This window comes from Strix uralensis, chromosome 2 (genome assembly GCF_047716275.1).
Source record: "Strix uralensis isolate ZFMK-TIS-50842 chromosome 2, bStrUra1, whole genome shotgun sequence".
NCBI classification, from domain to species: Eukaryota; Metazoa; Chordata; class Aves; order Strigiformes; family Strigidae; genus Strix; species Strix uralensis.
Genome location: NC_133973.1, coordinates 70,523,425 through 70,544,771, shown reverse-complemented (window position 1 = coordinate 70,544,771; position 21,347 = coordinate 70,523,425). Strand labels below are relative to the sequence as shown.

At 43.5% G+C, this 21,347-nt stretch overlaps 1 protein-coding gene across 6 annotated transcripts in view; it reads right to left on the bottom strand.

Annotated features, from left to right (window-relative positions):
* Positions 1–465: 465 nt before the first annotated feature.
* The window catches only part of ADPRHL1 (ADP-ribosylhydrolase like 1), a 39,611-nt gene continuing 18,729 nt past the window's right edge, over positions 466–21,347 (bottom strand). Inside the window, exons 6-9 of one of the 6 annotated variants that reach the window (XM_074859192.1) lie at positions 19,607–19,739; positions 18,344–18,497; positions 12,056–12,257; positions 466–6,586 (exon numbers count right to left, since the gene is read on the bottom strand). In XM_074859192.1, coding sequence (XP_074715293.1) covers positions 6,569–6,586; positions 12,056–12,257; positions 18,344–18,497; positions 19,607–19,739 — 507 coding nt within the window. In that variant the 3' untranslated portion in view covers positions 466–6,568. Of the gene's footprint in view, positions 12,258–16,051; positions 16,225–16,266; positions 16,333–18,067; positions 18,498–19,606; positions 19,740–21,347 lie in introns of those variants that run through there. The other 5 variants (XM_074859196.1, XM_074859191.1, XM_074859193.1 and 2 more) reach the window with 5 other exon arrangements.

The following is a 21,347-nucleotide window of genomic DNA, read 5'->3' as shown; positions in this document are numbered from 1 at the left end:
GTGTGCATTTAATCACTCCTATCACCAAGGAAAAGCAAGATAGGCAGTCGTGTCAGGTCATGCAGACCTGGCTGGCCACCCCCACTCTACGGACATCATGGGATGAGGAGGTTGGTCCCACCAGCCTGGTCCTTAGCCCGTCACTGCTCCTGTTTTGGTGGCTGGAGTCACCTCCCTGGCACTCAGCCTGCTCTTTGGCTGGGCCTGAGGAGCCAGCAGGACCAGGGCAGCAAGAAGCAAGCTACATAAAATGCAGCTTGTCATGCTCTTTTCAAAGCCACAATATTTGCATAGTTAATGCTTCACATTTTCTACCTATTCCCAGCTGTCCCATGAAACTCAGCATGTGTCAGCTCTCTTGGGCATAAGGAAAACAGTTTGCATACTGATGAGATACTTACAGGCGCTGTTTGTCTTTGTTTCTCATGCTCCTTCCTTGATAATGACAGAATGATTACAAGATCATTATTTTGTATGCTTTTATTATTTTCGTCTTCTCAACACACAAGTAAGACTCAATGGTACAAATAAGTAACCCATCTAAGAAGGAAAACAGTTTTATTAAGAAATCTGTATAGTATGACAATGGTACAGACTTTCTTGTTACATGATGGGTGTAATTTAAATGAGTTAATAAAGAAAATGTCTTTTGGGGATTTCTGTTCTTCTGTGATAAGCATGCTGGAGCTGGGAGACAGTTGGAGCTGAGATACATTTGGTGCGACCTTATCTGGGCGCTTGGATCACTGCTGTCCGCACTGTTCCCATTCTTCAGAAGAATGAAAGTTCTCAGTAACCGGAGCTAGCAATCCAGAGCTGCCTTTGGGTAGTGCATTGTATTGGTACAAATCTCAAGTGACACAAGTATTTCACTCTGATGGTATAACTTGGCTAAACACAGTCATTTCTTGGTAAGGAGGGACTGACTCTGCAGTGTCCAAGTTTTCTTCCTTTGATTCCTTCCAGAAGCCTTGGGGAGCACCACAATGGGAAGGATTCACCTTCTTTTTAGGCTGCATCTCAACCATAAAAACTCTCTCACCTCCCTCCAAGGGCCAGAGTGACTGACTTAGCAACTGCCATGGTGCAGGTCAAAAGAGGTGTGTGGTCTGCAGAAAGCGGTTGCAATTCCTTGCGATAAAAGCAATCTCCACTGGTTGCATTCACCCACAAGGCTGTGGAGAGCTGACTGGTCCCTGCATGACAATTCACAGCCATTTTTTTGTATATGCAGGGGAAAGTAGGTGCCTGTGAAACTCTCCTGTATTGCAAAATCTGAGTCAATTTTTTTAAAAGGGGCTTTGGTTGCCTAACATGAGGCATCTTATGAAAGGAAAGTGATTTTCAGACAGCAAGCGCTGAGCACTTCCTCAGAAAATCAGATCCTTTGATAAGGTGTCCCATATTGGATATTTAAAGTCACTAGCCATTTTCAAAAATATAGGTCCTAACAGATATTTGGTGGCTTTTTGAGGATAACCAGTTCAGTGCATTATAGTTCTTTATGGTGTTATTACCTCAGGAAATTTTCCCTCTGGCAGTGCATTTCTGCTGTTGCATGACACACATCACTGAAAGCCTGCTGTAGTATTTGCTTGCCCAGTGAAAATCCTACCATTTAATGAAGTTGTTCTTGCACCTGCAGCTCAGTGAAATACAAGCAACTGGAGGCGTATTAAGAACAAACCAAGTACAGTAACAGGAGGTGTCTAGCCATTCTCAAAACTGTTTCAGGTCCTTCAGGTAGTAAGAGGTAAAATACTGACCTGCTGCTTCTTTAGCTATTCAGTATACAGTCTTTTAGTTGGCAGAAAAGCAGATACCCAGCAAGATTTTTTTTCCTATGTTGGAAGTTCTCATCAAGGACTGAGAAATGTTCCATTCTGTAAAAAGAGATGCTCATGGAAATGAAAAAGAGAAATAAAGCTTGGAGGACATGATGCATTTTGGAAACCACATAGTGAGTAGAGTAGTTAAAACTCCTTCCACTAATATCTGATAATACCCCTGTGGTTATTTCTCAGGTAACAGAAATTTCCTTTAGTGTTCCAGATCAACTCCCCACCCCAAAAGCTCTAAGAATCCCCAGTTATTACTTGTAAGATTTCTCTGGCCACACAGACAAGCTCCTTTTGGATGGTGTGCAGTCCTTACCATCACAGGAATAAGAGAAGAAATGGTTCCCTAAATTTCCCCATGGCTCCCATAATTATTCCCACTTTTCCTCTGCATTCATCACCGCTTGCTTGCAACCTGCTTTACAGATTTAGCCATTAGGTGGAGCGTTTCTACTGTCAGCAGCCAAGGGGTTTCATCTGTGGCATCTCCCGGATGGGACAGATCCTTTACCGAAATCCTGAATAATCCCTGTGTGCTGGGATCTGCTGGATGCAGGTGGAAATGAAAAAGCTAAAATGGGAGGAAAAGTGGCGTTTTAATATGCGGTCTTTTCTATTGTCTTTAGTGCTTTCTTCTATTACCAGCTCCATTGACATACAAAAAAAACTGTAATGGGGAAAACCTGAGACAAATCATGCAACTTAAGGTATTGGTCTCTATCTTTTTTGTCAGGTGTGACGTGTGAAAGATTGTCTGAGAAACAGCTCTAGAAGATGCTGATAAATTACTAAGTTATTTCACAGTTCAGAGCCAGAAGTGTGCATTCATTAATTTTTTGTTTCATTTGAACCATTTGGAATCAGACAACACTACCAGGACAACTGTTTCTTCCCAGTTTTGGGGTCTGCAGAAAAGTAGTGACATGTTTCCCAATTTTAATGTGGACTGTTTGTGCCTCAAGGTCAGCACTGGCCTGAGTTCTGCCACTGGCTAAATCTTCACAGGTCTTGGGATCTTTTTGCTGAGAGTAGCTATGCTTTATATGCCCACTTTCAATTTAAAAAAAAAAAAAAAATCAGCAAGCGGGAGCTCTTTGTTACAGTTTCACAGAAACAACACTCACCCAGCACAGCTTAGCAGCCCTTTCTGAACTGAGGGGGGAGAGGGAGCTCTCAGCCCTTCCCCTGGGCCTTCTGAGCATTCTCGGTGCCTGAAGCTCCAGAAATACAGGCATCACATTCGCTTCACAAAACTTTTGGAGAAAGTGGTGATCTCTTTACAAAGCTGGGACTCTGAGGCCTGTGTTTGTCCCACTCAGCCCCAAGTGCCTCAGCTGAGGGCTGTGCTGATGTAAGAGATGGAGGGAGAGTGAGGCCTAGTTGACCTAGTGCCTAGTTTGGGACCAAAGGCAGAGGTTTGTCCTTCAGTCAAAAATGCAGGAGGATGAATGGGGCTGCTGGAGATGATGAGTGTGTGTTTGACAGTGGGAAGGAGACTGTACTACCACACTGCTATGCAGTTTTTTTCGGGTCTGTGCTTGGCTACCCAAATCACCCCAAACCAATCCTTTTGTATCCCATATTCCTAAGCCTGTTTGAGAGGTGTCCTGCTGAAGTGCTACGGGAGGTTTTTGCTATGGCCTAATTAGAGAGGACATAAAAAATCTGAAAGACTTTGCTGATGGCTGCTGCTGGAAGCCTTCCTGGCTTCTCTGCTTGCCCCAACCTCTACTCCACCACTTATCACCAAACCCCCCTCAGACCTGCTTCTTCAGCTGGGACCCTTCAGGAGCCCCGGGTGCAGCTTGGAGTCAGGACTCCCTTAAAAAAACTCCTTTATTCAGACTTTCAAACACTCCTGGAAAGCTACACTTTGGAGAAGTGGCCTATGTCTGGGGAAATGACACTGTCATTCATTTTGCCCAGTCCCCTTAAAAAGTTCTCTCTCTCTGAGAGGCTAGTTCCGTAAGAGTCCAAATTTCAAACTATGTCACCGCAGAGGGGTAACCTTGAAAAACGTTCTCTACCTGGGCTTTGTTTTTTCTTTCTTTACCATGTGCCTGGCCTAGTTTTGATTGGCTGTCTGTATCTGTAGCTAAGCCAGGGCTTTAAAGAAGCATTACTAAAACTGGCAAAAAAAAAATCCTGCTACATTAGTGAGGGCTAAGGACCTAATGCCTTCAATGACCTTGAGAGATGTTTGCCTTAAAAGATGTGGTTTAGTAAAGCAAAGGGTTGTAGTGTGGTGGAAGGAACAGAACTGTACAGAATTATACACACCATGCAAAAATACAACAGCCAAGACATGTGCCAACAAATGCATCGAAAATACCTGTTGCCTGGTCAAAGTGAAATAGCAGCCCGGGAGGGCGTTCCCTTCACTGCCTCTCCTGTGACAAGGTGGAAGATGAGCATAAAGGGGAGCAGAGGCACAGGACCTCACCTCCCAAGGCAAGGAAGACTGGGAAGGACTCCTGGGCACTGGGAATAAAACTTTATTTTCTATTGTGTATCTCCCTCACGCAAGGGTCTCACCAGGGTTTAAGCCTTGCCGTTTGCACATGTTCTGGCACAGTTGACATAGATCTGCATAGTCCTCCTCAGACTCCTGTTCTTTCTGAATTACCCATTTCTGACATTTCTTTGCTTATCACCAGTGCTAAATTTCCTTCCAGCATGGTCTGGAGTGGCTTGTTTTGGGCTGTTGACTGCAAGACACACCAATCTGCTACTGCTCTTCTAGCCATCGCCACGGGAATTTGTATGGCTTCACTCTCTCCTTTCCTGGAGGATAAATTGTGTTAGCTCCTGAAATTCAAAACTCAGTGATTTGCTTAAGTGAAGCATTACCCTTAAGGATGCATTTAGTGCAAATCTCTGTCATGTTTTAATTGCACTTCAGGGAGGAATGGTCAATTGACTTGGATGAATGATTTATGTTTTAGCAGCAGAGATTAAGACATGCAGCAACCTAAAAGTTAATCCCCACAAGATGACTCTGCCTGACTTGTCCTGAATACAGGGTGCTGCATTTGAGTCTTCTAGTGCTGTATCTCTGTTGAGAAGAACAGACATTGCAGGTGTAAACTGGAAGAGTTGAAGGTCTCCTGGTATGCACTGACTAGCTCTCCTTGTGGGTATCTGCTTAATATCTGACAGACAGAAGTCCTTTAATTTGTGACAGGGTAGTGATCTTTCCAGGTGTGAATAAGGGGCAAAAAAAAAATTTATTTTAAAATATTAGAAAAAGAATAATTAAAACAGCTTCTCCTGTGCTGGCAGGAGAAGCCAGCTAATAAAGAATATACCATTCAAGTCTGGTGCAAAAGCTTTATGTTGTGAAGACTTTTCTCAAATGGGAAATGAAATCATGGACAATAAAAAGCAAATTATGATTTAGGTTTAGTACAAAGTGACCTTTATGGTTGCCAGCTCATAAAAGCTTTGTGGGTGAAACACACCTCTGCTCAGAAGGAGGTACCTCCAATAAATTCCATTTAGCTTCTATTTTGAGGACTGGTGTGATAATACATATGTGCTTTTCGTTTTGTGAGCCTCCAGATGCCAGAAAGCCTAATTCTTGGCATGTTGCAAAGGAAAAGAAATCAAAGTCTAAGCCTCTTCAGCAGCCAGGGGACACAATGTTCACGTCCCCTCTTTCTCCCGCAGTGTCCCTGGCTGGGCCAGCCCAGTTGTCATGTATGTGACTCATGTGCATTGTGCTGGCAAACAGGTTGGATCTCAGCTTGCTGCCAGCCTGCTCTTGTCCTTGTTCCCTTGCTGGCAGTAGGTCAGGGCGCTCGGCCAACCTGGGCTGGAGGAACGGCCAGCCCTTGGCTGCAGAGTGCGGTTGTGGAGAGCGTCTTAAAAACTGAAGGGAAGTCACTGCCATGGGGGAGAAGGACCTCACTTGTGTAAAACCTCTCTCTTTCTGGATAGATCTGCAACTTTCTTAAGGTGGGTCCTTAGGATATGCCTTTAGGGTTCCTCCACAATAAGTTTTAACCTGAATGCATGGTTACAATGCTAAATTAAACTGGCATATGGGAGAGTAATGCTGTAAGATTTCTCTGTCTGTCACAGCTTTGCTATGACACCCAAGGCAGCAACCCTGCCCTCACTTCTCCAACTCAACTTTCATCACACACAAACTTTGCGCAGAAGACACTATTACTATAAACACAAAAAATCATATCCCATTAGTAGGATTCAGTGACACTGGCTGCTTCTTACTGCTCCATTTCACATTGTGTTGTAAAAAACCCCACTTCCTAAGACTTTTAATGTGAGCTGTGGCACCTGCCTCCTGTCTGTGTGCCCTGGGAATTGGAGTGGGACAGATGTCCAAGGAAGAGCTGAATTGCCCTGGCAAGGTGTTGAGTCTCTCTGACTTACATTGTCCTCAGGAGAGGTCCTCAGGGCCTTTCAGTGTCAAGCTTTTCTGAGCTCTTACACTTGTTGCATGTTCATCTGCAGTAATTAAGAACCCCTTGAAATGGTGTATCTTCACAACAATAATGCATACAGTATATGGTCAAAGTGCAAATAGCTTCAGAGAAGGTTAAATCACTATTTTTCCAATGTTAATATTAATGAGGCTGAACATTTGCATTTGCTGTAAATCCTCTTGTAGCATCAATGTCCTTTGAGGATTTTTCTGCAGATAAATGAAGCATTCCTCTCCTTCCCTCACTACTTCTGCCAACAGCGTCACTCAGTGCAGCAATAGATCAACAGTTCCTGTTAATCTGTGAAAAGGCAGATCTTAGAACAAGCGCTTTTTGACATAATTAAAGCTGACACTGCCTAGCACCATTCCTGGAAGAAGTACTAGCAGAGGTTCATTAGAATAAGTAAATACAAATAGAGTTCACCCTGAACAGTCGTCTTTGTTACAAACAAAACCCATTAGTTAGCAAGGAGAGTCTGGAGCAGGGCTGAATTCATGCTGATCTCAAAGCCCTTCTCATATTTAATTTATAAACTGATGATTAATTCAGTGATTAGCTAATTCACTTGCAGTGATTAATTTAATTCATGTCTTCAGGCTAATGTTTAAGAAAGGAAAAAAACCCAGCTCAGATAGATGCACATCAATGTCCTTGTGATTAAAAAATGATAATATAATGCCCTGGAGAGTAAAGGAAAAAAGAAAGATTGAGAGAATCGGTGGCATGATCACTTGTAAGTTCTTGCCTAAGCTGTAGACGTATTTTTTAGCTGTGATGTTTAAATGTGTCAGTTACTCTAATGATCAGTGGTTTGAAAGATGAATCTAAGGGTCTTTCACTGTAGCTTTCCACTGTGTATTTTGAGAATGACGCTGCTTTAGAGCAGTCCTCTAGTTCTGTTTTTTTCTCACTTGTTTTGCCAGCTGCCTGCCAGCTCTCCTCCCTTTCAGCAACATCTTTCTCATGCCTCACCAAATTCTTTGATGAGAGCACTTGGTACTTCTTAAATCCCGGCTGCTTTTTCCTATTTCCAGCAGGATTTTCCTCATCTTTTGATGCAACATGAAATGAGGATGATTTGGGGGACTTCTCTGTATTAAACAAACTGGTCTCTTTTGGGACAGTATTGCTTTTACAATTTATGCCACCACTTGGCAATGGAGCTTGATAGCTCTTGAAGTTGCTCACAGGGCCTTCCTTTCCCGAGCCATCATTGCTGTGCTTCTCTGACTGAGCTGAAGAGCATGGCTGGTATTTCTCTCTTCTCCCAGGTCCACTCTTCTTTTCTGGGCTAGCAGTTTTGTACGTTGTTTTTTCATCAGGTGGTAGTGGCGATTGCTTCTTTTTGGTTGTGGCATTCTTTTCTTGAGGCTTCACCACTGAATTTGAAGATGGGGACTGGCACACCCCAGAACCTAGATCTTTCCTTTTATCTTTTACAGCACTTGCACCAGGCTTTGTAAAACTTTCAGATACAGTTTGTTGTTTTTCTCCTCCTGGAGTATTTTTCTCAGGCTTTGTTGATTTACTTGAAGGAGGTAACTGATGGTTCCCAGAACACTGGTGTTTATCATCCTTTTTTACATCCTTAGTTTCAGGTGACCTGATGTCCTCCGCTGCTCTTGTCTTTTGCTTTCTATCTCCTGAGGTATTTTTTTCTTGGGACTTCACCACTTTCTTTAAAGAGGGTGACTTCTCAGGATTTGGATCTCCAACTTTTACTTTTACATCATTAGTACCAGGCTTCTTAAAACCTGCAGAAACTGATGTTTGTTGCTTTTGTTCTGGAGTATTTTCTTCTTGAGGCTTAACCAATGTTTCTGATGATGCTGATCGGTACTTCCTGGAACTTGGAAATTTGTTCTTCTCTTTTGTAGCATTCGTATCAGGCATCGTAAAATCTTCACATCTTGTTTGCTGCTTGTCTCCTCCTGGAGTGTTTTCTTCATACTTTTCTGATTTTCTTGAAGGCTGGTATTTCCCAGAACACTGGTGTTTATCATCCTTTTTTACATCCTTAGTTTCAGGTGACCTGACGTCCTCCATTGCTCTTGTCTTTTGCTTTCTATCTCCTGAGGTATTTTTTTCTTGGGACTTCACCACTTTCTTTAAAGAGGGTGACTTCTCAGAATTTGGATCTCCATCTTTTACATCATCAGTACCAGGCTTCTTAAAACCTGCAGAAACTGATGTTTGTTGCTTTTGTTCTGGAGTATTTTCTTCTTGAGGCTTAACCAATGTTTCTGATGATACTGATCGGTACTTCCTGGAACTTGGAAATTTGTTCTTCTCTTTTGCAGCATTCATATTGGGCATTGTAAAATCTTCACATCTTGTTTGCCATTTGTCTCCTCCTGGAGTGTTGCCCTCATGCTTTTCTGATTTTATTGAAGGAGGTATCTGGTATTTCCCAGAACACTGGTGCTCATTATCCTTTTTTACATCCTTAGTTTCAGGTGACCTAGTGTCCTCTGCTGCTGGTGTCTTTTGCTTTCTCTCTCCTGAGGAGCTTCTTTCATGAGACTTCAGCAGTTTGTTTGAAGAAGGTGACTGGCTCTTCTCAGAGGTATGTTTACTCTGTTTTTCATCTGACTTAGTTTCAGGCTTTACAAAGTCACCTGGTGACATTTGCTTCTGTGTCTCTAGTGGGGATGATTTCTTGTCTTGCTTCACCAAGGGATCTGATAATGGTATTTGATTTTTAGGATCACACAAAGTATTCCTCTCTCTTTCATAGATCTTTTTATGCTGCACTGGTTCATTTTTCAAATTATGAGGGGTATTCTCCTCATCAGTAGTCTTATTGTCCTGCCTTGATGTATTTCTTGGTGGCATTGAATAATTCTTGAAGTTTGACTTGATGTTTTTCTTCTCTGCACTGTCATTTGCATGTTTCGTTGGTACGTTTGATGAGGACAGGTGGTGTTTCCCATTATTGTAGCAGATATTTTCATCTACTGTCATATCATGTTCATGTTTCACAAAATCTCTTGAAGGTGTTAGAAGCTTCAAACTCTGCCCAGTATTTTTCACTCCTTGAATGTTGGTATCATGCTCTGATGAAGGTAACTGGGATGTTTGAGGTCTATGAGCATTATTCTCATATGAAGTGTTATTAACATGATCCACCGTATCAGTTGGTGCGAATACTTTTTCCTCCTCAGATTTATGCAAGACATTTATCTCTTCTCTCTCTTCTGTCTCCATCCTATCATTCTCATGCTTCATGTCATCATCTGATGACAAGAACTTATCCTTTTTATGTTTGGAGACCTTATTTCTACCTTTTGCGTGATTCTTTTGGTCTGAGAACAATTCAGTTGGTGAAGGAAACAGGTTCTCTTCCAGCATATCACTTCCTTGCTTCGTGGTATCATCTGAAGTTAGTGTTTGTTTCTCCTCCAAGGGTAATAGGGGCTTTCTTGATAGTGTGGTTTTATTTTCATCTTTTCCTGGCTTCTTGGTTGAAAGTGAAAGACAGTTCTCAAATCTCTGACATGTATTTTTCTCTTCAGCTGTAGAGTTTTCATCTTCTGTTACATGATTTGGGGATAGCACTTGGTTCTTAAAATCACATGCAGTTTTCTTCTTCACCATAATATCATTCTCATGGTTTGTCAACTCATCTGAAGAGGGTGATGGATGTTTCTCACAGCCATGGCTGGCATGCTCATCTCCCACACCACCAGCTCCCTGTCTCACCAGATCTGTAGGTGGAAGGGCTGGGGGATTTCCAAGAATACAGTGGATTCTTTGTCCTGCAATCCCACTCACTAGTGTTGGTAAAGAGGTTGACGAGGGTGACTGCCATGCCTCAGAGTCAGGCCAGGGACTCTCATCTGCAGTGGCCTCTTCACGCTCAGTGAAAGATTTGGATGGCTTGTGACAGGTCTCCAGGTCAGTCAAGGTACTCCTGTGCAGGGCTTGATTGTTTGCATGATTCATCATTTCATTTGATGAAGATAATTTGTTCTTCCCAAAATCTTCTTCTGCAATATAGGAACTGTGCTTCACAAGGTCACCTGGCAAAGGGCTTTGTGTCTTTTCCAAATGATAAGGGACATGTTCTTCTTCTGCAGCACCAGGCTTCTGCTTCTGGCTCTCATTTGGGGACACTGTGGGTTTGGTCTGATTTGCATCTGGATTTGATATGTCCACACTGGAATTACCAAAGTTATTTTGTGGGCTGAGCATTTGAGGAGGCTGTGTCTGGTTGGTTTTGGATTCATTTTGCATTTGGCTGTTGGGTGTTTTATTCTCCTCTTCCTTTTCAGTTGGGACTTCACTATTATTTTTGATAGAAGTAGGGGATATTTTGTTTTCACTGTGATATTTCGCTCCTTCTTTGGCTTCCTTAGAACACCTGCCTCTTAAACCTGGTGCCTCTTTTTGGACTACCGGTGGCCTTTTGCCAGAAGCTGGTGTTAGGAGAGTTAGCTGTTGATCCTCCATTGGAAGGTCAACTTCACAAGATGCTTGAACTCCTGAAGAGTAAAATGGCAGAATGTTTTCCAGTGCTTTATGCTCTGGAAAACATTTTTGGCCTTCAAAGAAAGAATCCTTTTCTGACTCTGTGAGCCCTGTGTCAGCTTCCTCTGAGCTGTATACGTACATAGTTATTTCAGGAATCTCACTTGTTTTAGTATCCTGAGGACTTTGTTCATGGGATCCTTCAGCTGTGCTACGGTAAGGTGAGTTAGAAGGTGGGCTGTCTTCCTTAACATGTCGCACAGCATTGGTAGTCCCCAATAGTGAAGATGTATCAGGTCCAGTTGGCATGTTATTCCTGTTGCAGTCTAGACTACATTCAAACAAGGGAGGAATGCAGTCTGCAAGAGCTTTGTTTTTATGGATAATAGAAGAGCTATTTAGATTAGGATTAAAGCTCGGTCCTTGCTTTGTGAAATCTATTTTAGCCTCAACGTGGTCCTTTGCCTCAGACATGGCCTCAGGTGCCACCAGTAACTCTTCTTTGTCCTCCCTGTTCTGTGCTGCATTTACTAGTGTTTTGTTCTCACCAGGCTCTCTGTCCAACCTCCCCTTTTCCTTCAGTGGTGTGTCATGACTGAAAGGCTGCTTCACAGCGTTATTTTTTGACCAGGTCCAAGGATGGTTAATTTCAGTAGCGATGCTGAGTCTGGGCACCGGGACTGTGGAGCACACTAAATATTGGGACTCTGGACTGTTTATACCTGTGGCTGTCATTGCTGCCATGCGCAGCGCTCTGACCTCTGACTTACGAATAGTTTTTCTGCTTGGAAAGTTTTTAGACTTTTTGTCACCTTTGCGCAAGAGCGATGCTTTCACCTCTGCAGCTGAGCAGAGAGTGCTTTGTTCAAACTGCTCCTTCAGTTTGGACAGGACTGAACTCCTGTTGACTATTTTCGGCAAACCACTGTTTGGCCCCTTCTTTTTCCAGCTGGAAGACTTCTCCTTGGCTTCTTTTTCTTCAGCAGCTAAAAATTTCTTCAGGATGCTCTTCACTGTGTTTTTCCCATTCGCGCAGGTCCACCTTGCTCTTTCACAGGCTGCTGTCTCTGCACCCTCCTCTGCTGCTTTTCCATCTCCTTTCCTGTCTCTGCTTCTGTCCAGCTTGTTACCAGCCCTGCTCACCCACAGCTTCTCTTTAATGACCAGTTTGCCAACTTCTCGCCTTTTCTTGGTATATGGCTCACGATTGTTGTTTAGAAATCTGGACCGCAAGAGCTGAAATCTGGTCGGATGCAGGCCCCTGTTTGGATCTGGACGTGGCTGGTTATAACTCACCTTGTTTTCTTTACCTTCTGCCCATTTTGTCCTCTTGCTGCTGAGCTGTGGATCGCCGACTGCGAGCTCGGTGACGTACAGCAGTAGGCTGCTGAGAACAGCAAAGGCCCCTTGCTCTGTTGCCATCCTATTGAGCTTCTTCTTCAGCACCAAAGGGTCTACCAGCATCTTATCATCTCCGCAAAAGCGTGTGCTTTTGGTGCTGTGCAAGAGAAAACAGGAATGTTCCTTTCAAGTCATCAACATTGCCGCTACCTCCTTATTTTGCTTTAATGGCATGCTGCTGTGCATAAAATGGAAAAAAATATACTGTAATTTAGAATTTCTCAAGAGAGTTGTCATTAGTGGCCTGTTAAAAAGCATGCAAAGTGCTTTACAAGCTTCATGAGGCATGGTGTAGCAGGAGCGTGCAGGGCTTCACATAGTCCCACACGTCACCGTTGGATCTCTCTTCTGTGTTTTGTGGCCAGTGCAAGCACTTAGGGAAGTAAGCAACACTAGTTGGAGTTCCTCTGTGCCACTCCTCACTCATTTAGTAATATTGTGTCCTAATACGAGGGCAACATCAAAGGTGTTTTCCTCTCCTGCTAGGTAAAGCGAAGGCAAAGATAAATATGATGAGAACACAGTTAGCAGGAAAACATAGTTCTGTCTCTGGGTTATAAAAACAGACTCAAACCATTAAAACAAAATATCAAGGCTGAGGAGCACAAATGTGCCACTGATAGTTTTTGCTATTGGTACAGGTTAGAAGTCAGTAGATATCTCTCTAGAATTAAAAAAACACCACAGGAGTTGCATTATTTGCTTTTTGATAGCATTCAAATCCCACATCAGGACTATGCTCTTAAGTCTACTTTGTGAAGGATAGCACCACTGCAAAAACCCTGGCAATGTCCCTTGAATACAACCCCCTTTAATCTGGAGGAAGAAGGCTGGTATGTTGGACCTACGCTTGAGTTTGAAGAATCAGGCCCTTGGACAGCTGGGGATTTAGTCAGTGCTTTAATTGGTGTGGATCAGTTACTAAATAAAATACTGAACTCAGCACAAAAGCTGGAGTGTGAAGTCAATAACAATAGATGGGTCTAGGAAGGAAAAAAGCAAGAGGTGTCAGCTTTCTGACACCACAAAAAGCTGGAAGGTTACTTCACTGTGCAGCGAAATAGTTTCATGCACAGAATGCAGCCTGCATACTGGGAGGGGATTAATTTTTATGAGCAGAAGTGGAATAAAATTCTTTAAATTAAGCCCACACGTAGAAAATGGAGAAAGGCTGCAAAGAGGCTTATCCTTTAGGGAGTGTCAGCCTCGAAAGGTTGGGGAAGGCCTGGCTGTGCCCCAGCAGCTGGTACCCCATGGACCCTGAAAGAAATTGGACCTGGCCCCCCACTGCGATATTATGGAGGCTGTTTGCAAAGTGGGGGGTTGGTCCTCATCCAGTCGGGTCATGACATTTGGGTTCTACTTGGCTGCATTTCAAGTGCACATATTGAAAATTACATTCCTCAGCAGTGGGATGAAGTTGCCATCTTGAATGGAAGAAAGGCTATTTATAATGACTTTGTAGATATTTTTAAAGGCCCATAAAAGAAAAAAGCATGACAACTGGCCCATGTATAATGTGACAAACAATACTTCATAGGTTTTGATTGGGAATAACCGCATTTCAGCATAGCACAGGTGCATGCTCCCATGTGCATAATGTGGTAACATCCACCCTTTCCCTTACTGAATTGACCACAGCCGAGGAGGCAAGGCTTCCATGTTACACCAAGATCCCTGTTTGTCACAAGCATGGAAATTTTCAGAATAAAGAAAAAAACAGAATTCAGGATATAGTTGGCTAAAAATATCCTGGTTCACTCTCCCTCCTATAGCCAGTCTGCTGATATTTTGACTGAAAGCTTGCCATGGCAGAAGATCACTCCTCTCCTACCTAAGAAGTACTTGACTGGTGTATTCAGAAACACACATGGGGCCATCAAACAGCATGATTTTGGGTCAACTCTGATGTCTTAGAACAGCAGTGGAACCAGATTCCCCGCTTACCTCTCCCTTCTGGACTACTTTGGGTACAGCAAATGGCCACAGTAACATATGGACTAGTCCTGCTTTCAGTGACGTCAGCATAGCCAAACTATTATTGACTGTGAAGGGAAGAAGGTTAGACCCTCTCTGCAAGGAATATTCACAGTAATTAATCACTTATGAGCTACAAAATTCAAACAACTTCATTAAAATATATTACTAATGAGCTCTGTTCAGGGTTTTCCTTTTCCACGTTAGAGTGTTCTTACAGGATTCCATCTGAAATGTAGCATTTGTGGGAATACTGCATTGCCCTAAGTACCAAGACATGTTGCATGGATTGAGTGTTTGATCCATATTCATCATTCTGCAAGAAGCAGAAAATGAGCAAACAGCTATGGCACTTATTTAGAGCATCTGCAGTTCTTCCAAGGTGACCTCACCTGCAAACCAGCATCATGACCATCTAAATCTGAAATGTGTTCTGTGCAAGAGCTGTGGTACAATGACACTAAATTCTGAGACCACCACAGAAAATGTGGGTAGTGATGAGTCTGTGTTGTCCCAGTGTTTGGAAAACACCATGTTTCCTCCTCTGGGAAGGAAGGCAAAGTCAGAGTGTTTCACAAGTTCGGAAGTATGACCACCATTTTCAACAGGCTGACATCATTCCTAATATTTCTTCTCCACCTTTTCCGAAGTTGCATCCTGCGGTCCTTAAACTATGTGACCTGTCAGTGAAATACAGACACCTCTATATCAACTACAGATAGTCAACTCTAGTCGCAACTATGGCTGGGAGGAACCAGGCAGGTACCCGCCATGTATAGGGGGAACCCCATGCCAGCAGAAGTCACTTCCTAGTGGTGTGAGCTATGCCAGATGACAAAGTAGATACTTGGGCTCCTCTCCTGATGCTGTGAAATGGCCTAACATGGACTGCAGCCTCTTCACCCCTCTTCTCCCCCAGAGATGCTGGTTTTCATTGTTTTTAATGTGCATGATGCTGCCTCAATGTGCTGCTGGTTTCTGGAAGTGCTGCTGTGTAGTTTTCAGTGTCTGGAGGACAGACTGCTTGGACCTCCAGAGGAGGCAGGGCCACCTTCAAGAGATTCCTGTCTTCTTGGCCCACGAATAATTAAGATGCATAAGAGAGGTAGCTCAGTTATTTATTTATCAGTTCTTTGGTGACACTTATCATGGCAGCATCAGAGTGGCAACAGCCTGATATGTTAACGGGCAGCAGTGCAACCCTATCCCCCTGGCTGGCCCATCCCAGGGAAACATCTGCAGCGGACACCGCTGTGTTGCAGGGTGGAGGAGAGATGACATGCCATGGCAGAGGGTGAGGAGCTGACACTCTCTTCCAGCCCTGCCCACACTGTCCCGCACCAACACACTCCTGCCCTTCCACTCTGTTAGGGGTCCAGAGGCTACTGAGTGGTGACATCCCATGGTGTTTGCTAAATGCATATGGCTGTAGGAGTTTCTGGTTTACTGTCTCTGGTGCGGAGAAGGGAAGGCCCTGTCTCTTGACCCTGAATTACATGTTAAATATCCAACCACCATTTTGCACACCCTGGCAGCCTGGACGACTAGCTGCTGCAGAGGCAGCACTCAGGATAGGGGCATGAGCAGGAGGATGCAGTGCTATGGAGACTTCATCAAAAGACAGGAGAAAAAATGGAAAACACTATCCAACTTGCAGAAGCTGCCAGAGATAGATGGATTGCTCTGACTCACTGAGGGTTGACTCTGGGGAAATGGCCATGAGCTGGAGCATGCAAGGTGCTGCATCCTGTAGGCCCCCTTGCCCCCGGGCATCCCGTTGCTACCTGGCTCTGTGTGGTGTTTGGTCCAGTGACCTACCCCTAGATAAGGAGGGCAACCAGGAGCAGCTCTGCCTGCTCAGATCGATGCACAGGCCTTTATAGTGTTTTCAGTGAAATGATGGCCAACACGCCGTTCACCTCAACAGCTGCAGAAATGGTGCTTTATAGGTTCAGTCTTTGGCAACCACTTTTTAAATGAGATTCTCTTATTTGTCTCTGAAACAAAACTTGGTCCTCCCCAGCCTGGATAGAAGGTAAAGTGGGAACAGTTATGAATGCTCTTCATTGTTTTTGTGATTACTTTTTCTAAAGGAAAAGGAAAAGACGAAGTACTGGAGTAAATCCTACCTTATGCAGGATATGTTCTTCTCTCTTCTCTATTGCTGAATTTATTACAGGTATACTAGAGGCATCCTAAACTAGAAGGAATATTTTTAGAAAGTCTTGGTACTGTTTTAAATCAGAAGCTACTGACAGAAATGCTCCCTTTGGTTTAACATATCTCCAAAGCAAACAAGAAAGCATCTTGCGAAGCTAACAAGAGAAAACATGCTAAAACAACAGTGTGTGAAGTAGCTCACAGTACAGAAAACATTTTCATACGGATATTGTCATGCAGGCTGCTATTCATAACGGCATGGATCACCTGCTTCTCTTTCTGCCACATAACATCACAGTGATGATTCCAGTAATTGCTTACATGGAAAGAGGGGTAGGAAAGTACTTATGTATTTTTAGCGATCTTTTTAAAACGCGGTTCAGCAGCTGGAGAAAGATAGGAGAAACCAACACCATGTAGGCACTCATGGTGGAGATTAGAAAGTGCCATGTAGACCTCAGTTTCTGAACTTCTGAGGTAAAACACAAGGTTAAGCACCAGGAACAAATTCTGCGCCCACTTCTTCTGTGTCATTTCATTGAGGATTCCAGATTCGTGCCTGTGCTGCTGTGGGGGCATCAGAATCTCCTTCACCAGGGTCTACTGTTTACTTTTTCTTCTGTGTGCAACTTTCAACCAAATCATAGTTTGTGGTTTTCTTGAAGAATAAAAATAAAAAATATAAACGAAAAAGAAAAAGAAAAAGAAAAAGAAAAAGAAAAAGAAAAAGAAAAAGAAAAAGAAAAAGAAAAAGAAAAAGAAAAAGAAAAAGAAAAAGAAAAAGAAAAAGAAAAAGAGGAAAAAAGAAAAGGATGAGGAAAGAGACAATTAGAAAAATAAAAAGAATAAAAAGAAAAAAGAAAAAGAAAAAGAAAAAGAAAAAGAAAAAGAAAAAGAAAAAGAAAAAGAAAAAGAAAAAGAAAAAGAGGAAAAAAGAAAAGGATGAAGAAAGAGAAAATTAGAAAAATAAAAAGAATAAAAAGAGAAAAAGAAAAAGAAAATAGAAAAAGAAAGAAAGAAAAAGAAGTTGGAGAGGCGAGGTGAGGCAACATGAGACAAGGCAAGGCAAGGAAAGGGGAAAAAGAAAAAAGGAAATAAAAGGAAAAGAAAAAAAAGGAAAAAGGAAAAAGGGAAAAGGTAAAGCAGTTGTAACTGTTTTCTTCCTAGGGTTTTTGTGGTGCTCAGACTTGTGAAATATATCACAGCCTGACTGCTGACATATTACAACTGCTTGAAGACCTTAGCCAAAAATTCTGATACTGATACAGCAACATATAACCTGCTCAATCTAAAAACAAAGAATGATGCTTAGAAAATTGTGTAAGATCAATTTATTTACAAATATTTCAGCCAGTTATATTTTTAAAAAACTTTTGTTCTGAAGACTTAAGAAGAATAAAAGTGTAATTCAGAAATTTTAGACACACTGATGCTTTGCTGTTCCTTGGGGGTATTTTTAGTGTTGGCTTTTCCTTTTCTGGAAGCTTCTAATGTAACAATACCTTGCACCACAGTGCTGATGCAGGGATCAGTGGTTCATTAAAAGCTAATCTGTGAGACATTAGGTTTGCAAGTGTCACAGACACATTAGATTTGAGAACATGGAGGAACACAGTGGTGAAAGGATTGCCAAATATACAGAAAATATCCCCATAAGTGGGTACTACCATTAGTTTTGCAGGAAAGCATTAGTTCTGAAAATTAATTTCATATGTGTAATTACTGGTCATAGCTGTTTAGGAAGTGGTATTATAGCAAGTTAGACTGAAGTCAGTCAAAAAAAGTTTTATTTATTTTTTTCCATTTGAGATTATCTCACTGGTTTAAGCAGCACTCTTTATACTCAGAAATCCCTACATCTGTAAAAAAACCACAAAGACTGTAAATATCTAATCAGTCTTCAATAATTCAGCTATCTTCGCTTGCACACAATCTACATACAGCCTTTCAGACTAACTCTCAGCTACTTCCTTTGCTATGAACGTCAGTTATCTACAGGGTCTGATATAGTCTTTATAGAAAGAGAAATGGCAGAAACCGCTTTACTTTTCCTCCGTGGATAGTCGGTAAAGATTCTCGCCCAAGTACTCGAGCCTCTCCCTTTGTTCCAGGTCCTGGTACAAGCCTTTGGGGACCTTGTTCAGGCCGTAAACCAAGCCATACAGGCAGCCAGCAATAGACCCAGTAGCTGCACTTTCTCCTGCAGGTTTAAGCACAATTGCAATGGTCTCTTAGTGTCACCTTTGCATACACAACCAAAAACCGCGGAGAACAGAGGAGGAAATATTGAGTCGCTGATGGAGCATGGTGGGGGCATGTTGGGCCAGTCCCAAAGGCTTGAACCACCCCATGTCCTGCCTTCAACAGTGCAGGTGAGGATGCCTAGGGAAGAGAGTGATGCCAAGGCAAGCATGTGGTGATGCCTCTGCGGCAGGCGCTTTTGCACCAGGAGCTTACTTGATTTGGGGAAAATCCACTCTGACACAACAGCTCTTGCAAGAAGCTAGCCATCATTAGGAAAAAAAGAGGGAAAAGTAGTTGCATGGGTCCCTGCTACACGGCAAACCTCCTGGACTGGAGAGTGTCCCTTTCTTCCCCACAGCACAGAGTGGCACTGCATGTGCCTTAAAACATCTAGCCACGGTGAGTAGCACTGATGCTCTGTGCAGTGCCCATGGGGTCATGCCTGCCGCGGTCTGCAGCAAGGGGCTGTGAGTTCTCACTGCTGTGTTGGGGTGAGTGAGCGACCCAGAGCCTCTGCGAAGGGCCCACACCAGGCAGGGAGGGAGCGGGTGATTCGGGGCTGGGATCCTTCCCCGCTAGCTACGCGGTCCCTCTCAAAAGCCCAGCAGGATGCAGCTGCCAGTGAGAGAGTTATCTCTTGCAGAGCTGTAGAAGTAATTAATTGTGTGCCTCTAAATGCTAGATTTTATCTCCCTGGCACTTGATTGGGCGCTGTATTATTTTTCTCCCTTACTTGGTTTCATTATGTTCAACTAAAGAGTTGCTTTGCCAAAGGCGCCAGTGCTTCAGTGGGGGAAGATGCCAGTCCTTTACAAAGCCATACTGGATTTACTCTTTGTGTACCTCTCAAAACTGTGAGACTTAGATAAAGCATCATTTGAAAAGCACCATGAACTGTTTGCATGGCAGCTGCTGCTGCAAGAACAGCCTTTAGGGCATAAAACCAGGGGCACAGATATAACAGGCAACATGGCAGGTTGGCCAACAGCAACAGCCAACAGCCATGAGGGCTCTCTCCCATCCCCGGTGAGGGAGCAGGGGGCAGGAGGCATGGGGGGCCCTCACCTCCGTGGAACATGGAGCGGTTGCAGAGCTCTGTCCAGTCCCCACCGCAGCCCAGCAGGGCGTCATAGGCGATCATGGGAGCATCGTGGCCTCGTCTCCCACCCCGGCCCTCGGAGCTCCACCTCCTGTATGTCTGTGGGAGAGACCACAGTGTCAGGGTAGGGCACTAGAATTGGGGACGTGGGGCATGCAGCGACACCAGGGTGGCTTCTCCACTGGTCGGTGAGAATTGCTTGTCTTGCAGAGAAAGGGTGGTAGGCAGCTGCGTTGCCTGCACTGCTGCCCGCTGTATGGGATGAGCCAGCTCAGGGGCAGCTACCACAGCCTAGGTGACGCCTGAGGTGCAGGTGTAAGCCTGCACCCCAGCTTAGCGCACCAAGTTCTTGGCAGGCCAAGAAGCTGGCTTGATTTAAGCAAGCCAAGAATGGCAAAAAGTAGATCAAGATAGATTCCAAGTTCACACTCTAGAAATTCCTTATTATTTAAAACATCAGCGTTGGTAAGGGCTTACTTTGTCAGTCCTCTTCCTGCCTCTTGGAAATATTCTGAATTCCCCTTGCCACATGTTTGCAAGTGTTTCAATTAGCCAAGTTTTAAGTGAGGGGGTGAAAAAGTTCCGATTCAGTAATTTCTTTAGAGGGTCAATTTCAGATTATGTTAATTCAAGCCCCCTTCTCTGACTTTTTCTTGTCAAGTCTTTTCTCTCCTCTTCTACAAGCATTTGTTGAACAAAAGGGATAATATTTTGTAAATGTAAAGAAGCATTTCTTCCCCAGAAGAAGAAAGAATTAAAAAAAAAAAAATCCAAAAACTTTCTTTTGGAAGGTTTGCAAAGGAAAATCAGATTTTCTCTATAGGAGGTACCTCTGGAACTCACTTATTCCTGTCCAAAATCCCCAAATTAACTCAACACTGATAAATTTATAGTAAAAAAATACCTTCCTTTAAAGGAAATGGGCAGCTTTATTTCCTGAAGTTTAAGTTACATGATGGCAAGTTGAATTGTTGCTGCTTGGCTGGCTCTTGGCTTCTGCAACACATATGAAGGGTTTGCATTTCTATCTATTCACTTTCACCTCAGTCATTACATACTCGCTTGTGGTTTAGCTGCATATACATCAAACAAGGCAGAGTTGGACTACAGCTTCACTCTGGTGCTTTCTTTCTTTTTTTTTTTTTAATCTAGAGAGTATTTATATCTTTGTGTCATGTGCCACATGCAGATTTTCCAGCCTTATTGCTGCAGCTTGAATGCTGGTGGAGCAGTACTGACACACATGTAATATTACCAAAGGCAAGAGCACTAAGTGTGGAGGTGCTATTCTGGGTGCGCAGGTGGGCAGCTCAAGTGTCGCTTCATTTAGCTCTTAAGATCACTGGTGCTCTGCACATATCTGATGTCATCTCCCCTTGCTGAAACAACTTTACATTAGGGATAGTTGTCCTCAGGACCGAGCCTGGGGGGACTTAACTGCACCAAGGCAATTTCTCAAACTTTTCAAAAGTGCAGCCTCCTTTCAACTCCTGCGCCTCTGTGCAACCCTGCGATGTGGCACCAGCCCAGCTTCCCTAGGTTGGGCGGGCGAGGACCAGAAGCACTGAGTGCATGGACATGGTGTCAACACGCACTCCTTCTTGCTGAAGGCACTGAGTTGCTGCCAGGCCCTGGAGGTAATTCACAGGTCCCCTCCTTGCTGTAAACCCCTGTGTCAGTATTTACAGCTGCCTCTGACTTCCTCAC